The following is a 14209-nucleotide window of genomic DNA, read 5'->3' on the forward strand; positions in this document are numbered from 1 at the left end:
TCCAAATGACCAGTCTGACTAAGTTGTTATTTATCATGTATGTACTTTTTATAGATATTGTGGGAGAGAGAGAGAAAATAATAGAGCTAGAAACTCAATAAGCAAGATTTTTCTCTTTCCTGGATCCATTTAAACTTTTGGAAAAAGGCTGTTTCTGCCATAGACCTATCTGTAGTCAGAAAACATCTATTTTTATTTTTTATTTAATGTAAAAAAATCTATGTTATCTCTGGCAAATACCCCCTTTTTTTTTTCTGCTGCAGAACTAACTTCATTGCTTTCTAACTATATAACCTTGGCCAAGTTACTTCATCTTTCTTTTCATCCTCTAAAATGTGGATGATAAATGGTACTTATTATGTAAAATGTTGTAAGACTTAAAACAATTGTGCTTGGTAAAGATCCTTCCACATTGTCTGGTCACAGGAAGTCCTCAATAAATGTTAGTTATGTGTCCCTATGCATTTTTATATGTGTGTGTGTATCTATGAATTAAATGTATATAAGAAAGGCTTATTTATTATTTATATAATGCTATATTGTATCTTATATTTATACATATAATTAAGAATTGTTTCCAATGAGGGAAGCTCGCTCATCACTCACTGAGTGATCCTTTTCACTGCTGAAACCACTTAGAAAGGCATTCCCTGTACTGAATCACAGCTGACTCCATGGAAGGTCTCTTCATTATCTAAACAGGAATTACCCGGTTCCCTAATCCAAAAAATAACCTAAAAATATGTGAATTTATCTACAATCCCTGACCACTCTTCTCCTAAAACTGGCAAATTTTCATCCTTCAGACTAAAATCCCTTCATTTTCACTCTCCCTCACATATGCCTTTAAACAACGGCAACAACAATACAGCCGACAACCTGAGTGGAATCTTAGTCCCTGTGTTGCTTCAGCCTCAATTGGCTCCAGACAGTTGTTGGTTTAATAACTGGTCTATCTCCTGGTTCTCATTTGTGTGGCTCTGTGGATACAGATATTCCAAGGTAAAAGGAGAATATTTTTAGAAATGTGTCCTCATATCAGAACCTAAAATAGACTTAATAGAACACAAAGCTTTTGCATAAAAGTAATGCAGAGAGATATAAACTCTAGATCTGAACTACCAATGAATATATTGAATTCTATTTTCTTTATTTAATATATCTTTCCTGGGTAATAATACCCTGGAAATCCCTCCAACTTCCAATTTCCACTCAAACTTTCTTATTCCTGCAGATTATCCATGCTATGCCACTGAAGTGCTAAGCCTTGTATCTGGAAACGATAAACTCTATTATTACAAATTACCCAAGTGGAGTATATGCACATGAATCTATGTCGATTTTTATTATGAAAGACAGGATTATTTCTCAAGAGAAAGCCATTGTACCAAATTTTATGAATCAGTCGTCACAACTATAACAGGAAACAGGTATTAAAGGGTTCGATACTAAATCCTGTTGGGACAATGGGTGGCAGTAAGCCTTCACTCAACTAATATGTGTATCTGTTTATCAGAGTGAGACTGGATTATTTTACGAAGTTTTCAAGATATTCCAATGAATACTGACTCTGCATACACCTAAGAAGAAATAGGGAAATTCAATCTCAGTTGCTTTCTGAGATGATCTGATATGATATTTGGGTCTCCATAAAGTTTTGTACACGAATGCTGCCCAGATAGAATTCTGGTTGCTTTTATGATTCTGATTCATTACATTTCCCCTCCCACCATCAGTATTCCCACAGGCAAAAAGCAGATTCATTTGCAGTTGTGACACTCAGAAACTGAGTCACTTTCCTTAGAAGGAATGTTAAATTTTGGTGTTACTAAAATAAACAGTCATCAGTTTTCTAAGTGAGAAAATCTCAAGTGTACTATCATTTGTCAGGTATTAGATTAAATAAATTATCTTTTTTCTGCTCTATGCAAGAGATAGGAGTGATATAATATAGGCCCTGGCAGTTTAAATCTAAATAAAGAAAGCACTTTATTGCTACTTCCACACTCTGCCTAATGGCTTGGATTGTGATCTATGATGAAATATTTTTGGACTGTATGAGCTTCAATCCAGCAACTGGATAAATGTTTCCTATCTAGGAGATTGTGAGGCTCTAACAACACAGTTGTGAGACCACACTGCTTTTCTCCTCAACCTAATTATATCTTCATTTAGCATAGGATTCAGACAATGGGTTTTGATAAATTTTCTTTCAACGAATACCTCCAAGTACAATAGCAAGAAGATTTAATATGGTTTTCTAAAATCAGAACACCATTCCTTTGAAAAGCTTGTTTTAAAAGTTATAAATTTAATTAGATATTTAACAAAAGCACATTGTTTTAAACTTCAGTGCAAAGATGGAGTTATAAAAGACTAGTGATACGCATAAATAAACAGAGAATGTACCTATTTTGCACTTGTGAATCTAAGTAAGAAAAGTAAAAAACTTTCATGGAACACAATGCTAAATATTTTAATGCCAGGAAATAGAGAAAGATTTTCTCCTTGAGTCTACTTATTCAACCTGCTTTTCTTTCTTTATAACTTCTATGGTATCATTAATTTTTAGCCTTTATTTTAAAGATATTATAACCTTGACTCCCTTTTTTAACAAAACAAAAATATCCTTAAAAACTTATAATAAAGAAGAAAACCTTTAGCTATATATTAAATTATATAAATCTTTAGTTTTATATTTAATTTATACTAAATTATAAATAAAACTGTAGACTAATGGATTTACAAAATATTCTGCCGTAAAAAGATTTAATAATTTTTTTACTGCATCAAACTTTTTAAAATTGTCATCTTTAAAATCCATGTAATTCTACAGTGTATATAAATAAGGAAATTAAAGAAATCTTGATACTGAAAAAATGTTTTTCTTTAAACTTTCTATGTTCTGATGAACAAATAGTAGATGCTAGCTCTGAATATCTCATGTCATCACCAAATTAAATACAAGCTCCCTGAAGATTCAGGTAATTATCCTTACTTCATTCTGTATGTCAACTCGAAGAAGTGCTTTAGTAAGTGACAAACTATTCATTTTCTTTCCTTTTACTGTTGAATTCACAGATAATTTTGGTTTCTCATCTTCTGAGAAAATTTTTTACTCTAGATGGTCTTTTTTAGTTATTTCTATTTTTTACACTTTACTTAATTCAATTTGAAGGTTATCTGGGCTGGAGTGCATCCAAACCAACTTCATACCCAAAAATCAGAGTTCCTTTTCTTTTGAAGGTATTTACAGGTATGTGTATGTTTGTAAACATCTAATGTTTAATATGTATCAGATGACTACCATCACTGCAGTCTTGTAAGACAGGCAAAGGAAGCATGTTACAAAGTAAACTGAAGTTTAGGAGATGTCACATGACTAAAGCAAAGAAGACCAGAAGCCAGTTCTTGGAGCGCTTTGAGCTGAAGACTCATTTGACTGCTGACAAAAGAGAAAAGTCCTGCAGTGGGTATCACTGCTCATGAACTTTGTCCTAAGAGCCCATTGGGCCAATGAGAGTCTGAATCGAGCATTGTAGTAATGACTAGGGAATGTATTGTGTTGTTTGTCATTTCCCCCCTCAAACAGTTTGCTTTATTTTTAAAGATCGTTCAATACACTGTCTACAGAGCTATAGAGGGATAAGGAAAACCAGTATGCTTTTATATATCCATTTCTGGGGGACAGGGAACTCCTGGAGGACCCAGCAGTCCTAGTGGACCTTTGTACATGGTCATTCATAGCTTCTCTCCAAGGCATCTAGCAGTCAAGGTCCCTCTGCTCAATCTCTTGCCTTCTGTTCCACCCCCGGAAGTCCATTCTCTGTGTCCTCTCTCACTGCACCCTTTCTGTATACCTCTCTGAACTCCTTTTATCACTCTTCAGCCTCATCCTGCCCTCTAGTATACTCTGGCCTACTCTAAATTTCTCGGAGAGGGATTTTCCCCTTACAACCACACCCTCCTTCCATCTTTTCAGATCACCTCAGAATCTCCAGCTCCTGGTCTAGTGATTCCTGTCTCACTCAGATTTTCTCAGAATAATAAGAAAAAATAAGAGTAGTAGCAAATTCCTGGTGAAAATAGATTCTTTTAAACAAATAGAAAAAAATTGTCTTATTTTTTCAATTATTTGTGATTATTGGCAATTTGCTTACGGGTGTGAAAGAATGACTACTGAAATTTTTAAATCCCAATTTTATTTAAAGTCATAAATTATGTCTAGTTTGAGATAATGCTGTATTGCCTTAATATTAGATAGAAGACTTGGACTACAGCAATGTGTTAGTTGCAAAAGTTTCTTAGGTAGGATGCATTAGTTATTTCAAAGAGCTAAGAAGGATTAGAATATCTATCTGTACTAGCCTCCAATTTTTGTTCACCTTACTTTGATTGTTCCTAATTTTCATTTGTTCAAGTTAAGAAAATATATGATATTCAGTTAATTTGAGGGTGTTTTATTTCTTCAAATGTATTTCTAGCCAATCATTTACCTATTCTTTGATAACTTGTCTTCTTGGCAAGATTAAATGTACATTATTTTTATTTTAACTGAAATGTCTCATGTCATCAGAGGGAAAGGCAAGAAGTGGTACTTCAGCTGCCTAACTGTCAGCTTTAACTGGAGATAATATGCTCATGGTCCAGAAGTTTCAAATGAATAAGGTGTGCCTTGCTTTAACATTCGCCAGGTCCAGAGAACTCTGGCTAGAACTCAAGATAAATGAACATCACAGGTTTTACTCAGAGAAGGTGCTATCATTTGAAGTAGAATGGAAATAATAAAGTAGGAAGAATATATTTAAAGAATGGAGGGAGGTGGGTATAGCTCAGTGGTAGAGTGCATGCTTAGGTCCTGGGTTCAATCCCCAGTGCCTTCTTTAAACTGAATAAACCTAATTACCTCCCCTCCAAAAACAAACAAACAAAACAAAAGACAAACAAACAAAAAGAATCAGGCTTGAGGAAAGAACTGGTATTAAATGAAAACTATACTGGAATTACGTGAGACCTAAGTAATCAAGAATATGGCATGCCCCTGTTGGTTTCAAGGGTGGGTGAAAGAAGTCGGTGATTAGATAGTCCTTAAAAAAAAAAAATTCTAAGAAACATCATAAAACTGCTTTACTATAGTTCATTATTAAAAGAAGCAAAATCTGAATGCAATGCAAAGTTACTGATATCATTTATATGATCATTGGACTGCTTGAAAAAGCAGACCTGCCATATTTATTGTTCTCTGACTTGAACTTCATCATTAAGAAGAATTTTTAGTAATAATGTATACTATGTCAACATATATCCTAAAAAATAGGTTTTAATCATAAAATTGTAATGAAAATTGAGTGTATAATAGTGTATGTTTGAATAATTAAGAATTCAACAAACATTTTATAAATATTCCTTTGGATATTAAAAAAGTTAGCAAACTAATGAATGGAAAAGCAAATATGTATGTATTTATTTTGCCAACAGTTTATTTTAATAATCAAGAAGCTACCTTGTGTTGTCATCTGGATCATATCAATAGTCAAGAAACCCACACAATGATTCTCAAAATGCAAAAACAGTTTTAACGTAGGAAAACAGTTAAACCTTTAGTCATCAATGATAATTTCAAAAGATTTCCCAATTTGTCAAGGTGTTTTATTACTTTTGCTTAGAGTTCAGATTTTAAAAGGGGACATTAAAAAGTTCTGTCGAGAAAGAGAAATAATGTTGATTATGATGATGGAGTATTATAACATCATTTTTCAGCCTCAGAGAAATTCATCAGAAATAATTCTAAATAATTCTAAGTTAATTATTCACTTATAATATTTTTTAAGTCTCTGAAGACTCTTAGATATAGTCAAAGTATAAATTAGCATAGCCTAAACTTTGATTTTACCCCCAGTAAATTATGGAATCATTTTAGTAAGATAAAATATTGGATGATTCTTCTCCCCATAAATCACCTGCATCAGCCCCTAAACTTGTGTCTGATCATCACGGTCTAGGGCAGTTATGATCACCAGAAGCATGATCCAGTGCTCCGATCTCTTTATCACTGGTAGGAAGCTCATAATAATAGCTTCATGTAAAGATTAATGAAACAATTCCACTCAAAAACACAGAGTATATGTAATCCATTGTTTAATAGGGATTTCTATGGTTTAGTTTAATTTTTAAATATGGTCATGACTTAAAACATTAAACTGTAGTTTTAATTATAGGCAATTAAGGATTTAAATCCAAATGGAAACATTTTCAATGAGATGATAGTTCTTCCAATGCATTTCATCTGGAAATTATTACTCATATTTAAGTAAAATTTAATTTAAGCAAGATGTTTTCCACTGTAATGTCTTTGTGTAACTTCCCCACTGACTTTTAGTCTGCAGGCAGGCTCATTATCACATATGGCAGTAGGTTATCAAATACCGATACTGCATATAATCATAAGCAGAGAAAGGGATATATCTTTTTATATCTTCAAAATTCTGTAGAATCCAAACCTTAATCACAATGTACACATTGTGTATTAGGGTTTATTAAATTTCTAGGGTCATATTTATCAAGGAAATATATTTTATGTATTGATATTTTTCACAATTTACTTTCAGTGTCAAACATTTTTCTAAAACATAAACTAGGATAGATGGAAAAAAAAGGCCTCCAAGAGAAAAACTTCTGGAAGAATGTAGAATTACCAATATGGTGCTATTATCTCTGCTTGTTTATCTGAAGGGTAGTTTGGGTTATAAAAAAAGTTTGACTCTTCCTAAGTTTATTGGCTTTTAAATCTGATACTAATGATTTAATGATAAATACCTGAATAGCTAAATTAGATCTCAGAGAACCATGCTACGTGGGAATCAAGTGACCTGTAACAACAGCGTCACATGGAAATGGTATGTTGTGACTTTTTGTTTTCCATTAACTAGTGCACTACAGAGATGTGGCTGTGCAACTTTACATTGAAAATGACTGAGAAGTTCCAGGTCTTTTTTATTTGAAATGTATTATACCCCAAAGACAAAAGCACACACACACACACACACAAAGTACTCCTACTTTTGTATGAAATCAATACATTTAAATATGAATGTGAATTACAATATCATTCAAATCAACTAAATTGATCTGTATGTAATTGATCCTCAAAATATAAATAACTTAACATAAAATAAAAAGAACCATTATCACTTCAATACATAACCAATATAAAAATTGAGATATTTTGCATGTTTTCTTTTTATATCTTCAAAATTTAATATGTATTATGCATATATAACACCTCTTAATTCAGACTTCATAATTTCAAGAGCTACCCATGTGATTAGTGCCTACCTATTAGATAGCATAGTTTTAGAAGATATCTTTACTCACATTACTATTGGAATTTAGAGAATATCTCATTAATATCTGGCAGAATAAATAAATGACTACATAAATGTATGTTCATTGTGGTGTCAACTTCTTATTGTCAGATTTTTTTTATTATTGGCCTTTTCTTCTACTTCTCTTACTGTTAAATAACAATCATAATATTTCCTACATGATAAAAGTCCCTTAATAGATCCTTCTTATTAATCAAATACAATATTTAATAAAGTTATGGATCACATATTTATGGCCAATTTCAAAAATTCATATGTGATAAATATAATGAATTCAATCTGGCATTATCATTGTTGAAGTTGTCAATTGTACTTAGATTTGCATAATTGTGTGTTAGCAGGGTATTTCTGTACTTATAAAAATATTTTTTAAATTAATATGTAAACTTTATTATCAGTAATTACAAACACAAATATGTGCTTTTGTTAGTGAATGAACTTTTGGTCCTTTCAGAAATACACCAGCTCATTTAATAATTCCAAAGCAGAGCTATCGCTCCAAGAAATTTCTGATCGAATTTAGTATAAGACCCACTAAGGGAACACAAATCAACACTGCTTTTTTTTTTAATTGTCTCTATTCCCCACACTGTACATTTCATTTTTTTAATTCTGAATTTCATTTGAAAAGCAATTATCTATGTTTAAGTCACATCTCCAAGTCAAATAAGGAAAGCCTATTTTAAATTCACCTGACCTCCAGCAATTTGAAAAATAATTATTATTTTTAAATGTGGAAGTTCACATTTTAAGGAAGATGTGCTATTTTAACCTATTTAAGACTGGGTATAGTGTCAAGAATAATTCAGATCAATAAAGATATGGACAGAAGTTTAGGGCATCAGCAAGAAGAGAAATGATTATGCCGAAATTTGTAGAAGCATAAAATGGTTATAGAAAGGAGATGGAAAATACTTGCAAATAGTGGCTTCTTCTGCTAATTATAAATATATTTTACTCATTTGGGATTTGGTGTCCTCTCTTACTTATGAGAAAAAAAATTGCACTGCTATTTTGAGTTACAGATAAGAAAATAATTTAAGAAGAAAAATCCCATTAAAACTTAGTTAAAACAAATCATTGAGGTAGGTAGTTTTCAGTACTGGTCAGATTAAAGAAGTAATCATTTTTTAAAAATCACAGTTACACCACTTACCCAACTTTTTGCTTCTATCTTTACTCTCCTGGTAAAATCATTATGTGTTTAAAGGGAGAGAGAACAAAACAGGTAAAGCTGCAGCAAAAGGTACAAGGATACAGTCCCTTCCTGGAAAGAGGATTTTGTGGCGAACCATTTCTCCCATAATGCATCCCACAGACCATATATCCACTAGAACAGGAGAGAAGGGAGTGAAGAGAAGGGAGGAAAGTAAAGTTAACTAAGATAACTGCTCTCAGGAGGAGGAGGAAAAAGAACAGTTTGATTAGAAGGTACAATTTCTATCTCCCACCAAAAGCTAGCCAAAAAGGTGAATTAAAATCAGCACTATAATATTACACAAACAATGTATAGTGTAAGAACTCAAATTATTTTTTTAATTACTTTGTGAGTGCCTTAGATTGCTTCTTTAGTGCCACAAAGTGGTAACATGGAAAAGCAGCAGCTTAACCAAAAGCATCTCCATGGCAGAGTGATGGCTAGAAGCCACCAAAGGGTTTTCGATGTCATTTGCTGGATGTAGAGAAAATAATCTTGATCAACCTTTAGGGGTGGCTGTTTCCATTTTCTATTCTATTCAGTTACATGGAATAGGGCAACTAGCGACACCCCTTTTTCAATCCAAAATAAGGTAAATGCAACCAAATCCAAGAAACTAGGAAATGGCTGGAACCATGGTTTAAAGGCAGAAAGAAATATTGGAAGGAAACCCTGATATTCAGGGCTTAGTTTTTCCTTCAGAAGTTATTCTTGTAAATAAACATCAGTTTTAGTTTCTATTTGAAATACTTCAAGAAAAAATATATAATTAATTAGCACATGTATAAAGGAGTCATCTAGAAGTAAAGTAAATAAAAGTATTAACGGTGTTAAAAAATTATTATATACATACATTTGTCTCTCAATTGTCATACTTGTTAACCAAACATGCTTCACCTTCTCTTACCAATCTTTACCCTCTTCCAACTCGCTTTTTAGTAAGGACAAAGGGAAATTGGGGGCAAAAACATTAGGCTAAAATGCTCCTTGGGGAAGGAAGGCAGGTTAGGTGAATAGGATAGCTGGGCATGCCTGATGTGGGAGCAAGCAGGTTATTCTGCAGGATTACTTTCATCCCATAGGTAGGTGAGAGGGCAGCACGAGGGTGCTAGGTATGCTTTCTCCATGGATCTAGAGAAGTCAAAAGACTAAGGCAGCAACTTGCAGTCCTTTCTGGTGAGGGAAGGGGAAGGGATGAGATCACATGCCATCTGTGCAGCAAAGATCTGAAAATCCACATTAGGCAAATTCAGATACCCCACCCCAGATTCTTATAGATTCTTGATTTACTGAATTTTTTAACTGGGTCTCCCTTTGATTTTTTTTTATAAATAACTTATGAAGAAAGTATACAAATATCAAACCCAAATAAGTTAGAGGTGGTATTGCCTTGAGAAGAGGACCAGATTTTCCTCTTCCAAGTCAAAACGTAACAGAATTCTGCCATTGCTCAACAAAGTAAACCTGACCTTGCCAAGAACTTTTTTCCCTTCCTCTGCACAAATGCACAAAAGGATTGGCTCTCTTCTAATCTGGAAGTCAGAAACTTTTTAAAACTTTGGTGGCCAGGGAATTTTCAAAAAAGTACTCTGTACCACCTACACATAAAAATACAATGATAATTACTCCTCTAGAACTTATAGACTCCTGGGAACTAAACAGAATAGAATATAAAAAATAAGTATGAAAGGTACATTGAGTACATATATAAATTCTAATATAAAACTATTTTAATTCTTAAATATATTGGATGTGTTTTTAATACACCGCATTACTTGTTAGAAATACTCTTTTCAAAGTTAATATATTGCAGTGCTTTCTAATACGTATTTCATGAGTCCTTCATTTCAGTAAAATCAAACCGAAATACATTTTGAAGATTCTTTCTACCTTTTCTTTTAAAGTGCTCATGAGTACTAGCTTTTCTTTATGAAAGCAGTAGTGTAAAATTTAATATTTTTCCCTCTCGATGGTTTTGGAATTTATAAAAACTTACTAGGCGATTGCTACCTTAACAATTACTTACAGAACAGTTTAAAGTGTTAAAGAAATTCTTTTCCAACCTGAACACTTTGGATTATTCTAAACTGACTATACATTGAGCATTTGTGAAGATTCTTGCTCCAAGGATTTGTTGTATCTTTTTGTCTTTTCCTAGGACTAGAGCCATCAATCTAAGATGTAACATAAAGCCAAAGGGCTAAATGGAGCAGACAGATTTCTTCCCGTTTATACTCGCTTAGAGCTGAGCTGCCACCTAAAAAGCACGTTTTCTCAATACCTACGGCATCTATGCTAATGAGTATCCACCTGACTGTTTAATCAGGCTCCGCTTGTAATTCGTGTTAGCCGTAACATTTCAGTGCTCTTCTAGCCAACCTTACTTCTCAGAAACATCCTTCGCATTTTTAATGGGTGAGTCTTCCTAGTAGTATTTTTGAAAAACTTCTGAATATGAAAGCTGGCAACTCTATTTTTTTAAAAAAAAGTATTCATACACACTGAAAGAGAACATTACTCTCGGCTATCTACAAATGTGTCCTCATTTTCTTCACAGTTTCTGTGGCTGCTGCTCAGAAGCGTCCTTACCGTTCTCCTTGTAGCCCATGCCCAGAATGACCTCAGGGGCCCTGTAATAACGTGTCACCACATACGGAGTCATCATGAAGCTCGTGCCTGCTGTCCTGGCCAGTCCAAAGTCTAGGATTTTCAATGTACAATCAGACTTGACTACAATGTTACTTGGTTTTAAGTCCTGACAATAGGAACAAGAGAAGAAATTAAAAGCCAGCCTCAAATGGAATATATGGTTTCCATCTACCCAGTCGACATGGCAGCCTTGTGATAGCACAGATGGGCCCCCCTTGACTGGAGAGCCCTACGAAAAGCAAAAAAGTGCTGCCCCGAGAAGTTTACAGTTAGTGTTTCGATTTTTTGTTTTAATATCCTCAGAAACTTTTTTAAACTCAGAAGAGAACTGTATCATTTTTACAATTTAAGCTCATCTTGGAAAGAGGTTTTAGAAAAAAAATCATTTACTGTCATCTGTTAGGTTTCTCCTTATGGCAACGTAAAACTTTCAGCTTATATTTCATTTCTAGGCCTGACAGAAGAGCAGATCAGGGCAGCTGTCTTTATGGACCAGAAGCAAACAACGGAAAGGAACTGTCTTGTTTCAGCTGCACCTCTGACCTCTGCCAATCAAGGGGCTAGAAAGCACAAGGCTTCTCAGAAGCTGACTCTCAATGAGCTGAAACAAAATATTAAACAAAATCAACTGCAGGGTGCTGAAGCTTCCTCCTGCACAGTAGTGATTCTGATTAATGTGCTGATTCTATAGGAAAATAAACGAGGATGCATATTATATTTAACCAAGCTCATCTACATAAAGAAAAGAATCCACAGTTGCTCTTTCTCTTCTCCACAAGCATCTTAATTATCATTCTGAAGTAGGTGTTCTTACCCTGTGAATAATTCCAGCAGAGTGAAGGTGCTTGATGCCACACAACATTTGGTACAGCAGGTAAGACATTCGCTCATGGTCTAACTCCATCTGAATCACCTGACACAAGTTGGCATCCATCAGTTCCATTACTAAGTAACTGCAAGGTGAATCCACAGTGTTAGTTCCAAATGAGTCAGAATCCTCTCCTAGACCTGTAAGTCGTCCCAACTTTCCAGCTTCAAACGAGTCAGAATCCTCTCCTAGACCTGTAAGTCGTCCCAACTTTCCAGCTCAACTTTTGACAAATTAAGAATATGAAAAACTTGCAAGTATTGCATGCGTGTTACCCATGGTAACCCTACCACAAGAGTGCTAACAGAAGTAGCATTTATTAGTGTGTGGTTCCTGTCCATATATTTTCTACCTTCATCTTGTTCTCACTTCACCCTGAATTCTCTGAACTCTTTCTTGAGTATTATGATTACAAATAAAAAAAATTCAGAATAGCATCTTCCATTAAATGCAGTGTATCTGTGTGAAACAAAGGAGTCAATCCCTCTCCTCTGCTTATTGTCACTATACTTCTGGTAGGTTTTTTTGTCACAAAATCAAAAAACACCACAAAAATAGAAACGAAGGCTAAAGATGATTTTTATCATGTCCTTTATTAATATTTCTCAAAGTGAGCTGACTCATTCTAGAAAGCTCACAGAATAAATTAAAAATAATAAAAAATGTAAAATAAGTAATAAGCTTTCTCTGATTCTGATTGAACCAAGAACATGGGACAACAAAGCACAAAGAGCCAGAAGTTCAGAGAGTAGCAGAAATGTCTTTCCAGGAGGTAACACCAGAAACAGAGCCTCCTGTCCTATCCCTGGATCCTTTCCATTTGCTGCCAGTCCTCACCTCCCTTTGGTGTCCACAAGGGATTTCATTCATTTGATTTTTGTCAGTATCACTTGAGTTATCTGAATGCTATGCTCCCCCTTCCTTCATGAGTTTTGTTACTTACACATCTTGGAACTCCTCCAGCGTTTTCTGGGGTGTGAAGACATTTAATAAACTAATAATCTGGAGAAGGGACAGTGGAAGGGACAGAAGGAGAGAAAGAAAAAGGGAGAAAATTAACTATTTAAAAAACATATTTAAACAAGTACTTATTCCAACTCGAAGTCACATATGTACTAGTGCTATGGTGGAAACAGAAAAGTTGGAAAAATTTTCTAGAACTATCTCACAGAACACAGAAAACTGCACTCAGAAAGGACATGCAATCTGTCTTCAGGTTAAAATCAATTAAAAATTAGACAGAAAGAAGTATCAGAGAAGATACATAATTGTGATATTGCTTTAGAGTGTGGTCCTCCTTGGTAAATATAGGTTGTAATGTAATTCAACAAAAAAGGAGAAAAAGCCATGTAAGAAAAGTAAGGCAGCAGTGAAACTCCCAGCAAGACTTAGTAAGGCCACGTCCTCCTTCAAACAAACAAGGTGGGGTCTTAAGTCAGTGTTCTAAGTCAAGGCAGTGTTCTCAGTCAAGGCAGTGTTCTAAGTCAAGGCAGTGTTCTATGTCAAGAAGGTATTCTGAGTCATGAGTTTTTGTGTTGTTGAAACTAAAGGTTTCTTTTGCTTCTATTTCACACTCAAATATTATTTAAACTAATGCTTCAATGGTATGTGTGAGGAAAGGTATATCTTAGATGATATCAATGATGAATTTAATGGAAAATGTATTTTTGAAGTTATCAAAATGCTGTTTCTTAAACTTTTTTGTTTCCTGATTTAGTTATTTTATATATTAAATAGTAAAGAAGTTTATCTTCTAGTATAAGTAAATTTTGAAAAGAAATTTGTTTTATGCAAATAAATTGCATGCATATATAACTCAAAATTTTCTTTCAGTTAAATATTCTGTATTAATGTGCCAGTGGGAAGTAAAACTAAAAAATATAGAGAACAATCTTCTACTCGTAGGACAGACACAACCATTTCACAAAAATAAGCTTAAGATTTACACATCTTTAAGACATGAACTAATGAATTTCAGTAAACTTCATAAGCATGAAATAATAAATAAAGCAAAATGGTTTTTAATATCTGAGAAATGCAGTCAATTCTAGGGAATGTTTTAAAGCTTCAGTAGTTTTCATTTGTTGAAGATTTTTGTTGAGGAAAAAA

The 14209-nt window shown here is 33.8% G+C and overlaps 1 protein-coding gene across 28 annotated transcripts in view; it reads right to left on the reverse strand.

Annotated features, from left to right (window-relative positions):
- MAPK10 (mitogen-activated protein kinase 10) overlaps positions 1-14209 on the reverse strand; it is a 441650-nt gene that overhangs the window by 58569 nt on the left and 368872 nt on the right. For 26 of the 28 annotated variants that reach the window (XM_045525000.2, XM_045524995.2, XM_074346840.1 and 23 more), the window contains 4 exons: positions 13044-13102; positions 12047-12185; positions 11173-11338; positions 8644-8715 (listed from right to left, as the gene is read on the reverse strand). In XM_045525000.2, coding sequence (XP_045380956.1) covers positions 8644-8715; positions 11173-11338; positions 12047-12185; positions 13044-13102 — 436 coding nt within the window. The remainder of the gene's footprint in view (positions 1-8643; positions 8716-11172; positions 11339-12046; positions 12186-13043; positions 13103-14209) is intronic. The other 2 variants (XM_074346766.1, XM_074346890.1) reach the window with 1 other exon arrangement.

Source organism: Camelus bactrianus, chromosome 2 (assembly GCF_048773025.1).
Source record: "Camelus bactrianus isolate YW-2024 breed Bactrian camel chromosome 2, ASM4877302v1, whole genome shotgun sequence".
Taxonomy (NCBI): Eukaryota; Metazoa; Chordata; class Mammalia; order Artiodactyla; family Camelidae; genus Camelus; species Camelus bactrianus.